This window comes from Penaeus monodon, chromosome 28 (assembly GCF_015228065.2).
Source record: "Penaeus monodon isolate SGIC_2016 chromosome 28, NSTDA_Pmon_1, whole genome shotgun sequence".
Lineage (NCBI taxonomy): Eukaryota > Metazoa > Arthropoda > Malacostraca > Decapoda > Penaeidae > Penaeus > Penaeus monodon.
The window spans coordinates 4,260,629-4,261,604 of NC_051413.1; the positions used below are offsets into that span (position 1 = coordinate 4,260,629).

The 976-nt window shown below is 36.4% G+C and overlaps 1 protein-coding gene across 1 annotated transcript in view; it reads left to right on the forward strand.

Moving 5' to 3' along the window:
- Positions 1-976, forward strand: part of LOC119591300 (laminin subunit gamma-1-like) — an 83,409-nt gene that overhangs the window by 44,573 nt on the left and 37,860 nt on the right. The window contains exon 5 of the mRNA XM_037940028.1: positions 524-654. Within this exon, the coding sequence (XP_037795956.1) occupies positions 524-654 (131 nt within the window). The remainder of the gene's footprint in view (positions 1-523; positions 655-976) is intronic.

Genomic DNA, 976 nt, shown 5'->3' on the forward strand with positions numbered 1-976 from the left:
AGAGCGAAAGTGGGAATTCTTGGTGTTCACGTCTATATCGTGTGTTATTTTGTTAAGCTTTCTAATTAATTATTTTATATTTGCAACCACTAAACTGATATTCCATTGTCCTTCAGAATTCTTTTTTTATTGATATAATTTTTTTATCAAATAATTAGGAGTATCACACTCCTCCGTTTACCTTTTAACGTATTTATAATTTGATTCAATATTCAAACATTTTAAAACCTTCTCTCATATTCTCAACTACCTCATTCTTCTCCAAACCCTTATCACTTTCTCATCCTTTTGATGAAATGGAAGTTATGGCCTCAGACATGCCAAAGGCAAAGTAAAAATTCAAGAAACATGTCAGAGTCAAATTAAAAAGTCAATTAACATGTAAAATTCAAAGCAAAAAGTAAAGAACATGTCAAAGTCAAAAGTAAAGAAACATGTCAGAGGCAAAGCAAGTCAAAATCAAAGCAAAAAAGTGTAAAAAACGTTTCAAAGCCAAAAGTCACCTCCACCTCCCTCCCTCCAGGACTGGGTCTCGGCCAAAGCCATCCGCATTGTGCTCGACCGCCTCAACACCTTCAGAGATGAGGTCTTCGGTGATCCTCGAGTACTCAAGTCCTACTTCTACGCCATTACAGACTTCGCCGTCGGTGGCAGGTAAGCTTTTTTTCGTTAATTACTTTTGTGATCAAGAGACGTAGTTGTTGTGGTCGATAGATTTTGGTTTTTAGATTTTTTTTTATATATTTTGAGTAGGATATTATTGGTAATGGCGCCTAACACCAAAAAATGAAGAATCTGGCCTTGCCGTCCGATAGAACATAACATTCTAAGACACTTTTCTTCTATAGCATTCACAGTCTAATAATAAACTAATAGTAGGGAGGATGTAAAACTAAGAAAAAAAATCCAGGCGCTCCAAGAACGTACTTTTCCAGCGGCGAGAAAAAATGACGCGAAATCGAGGAGGCGACGAAAT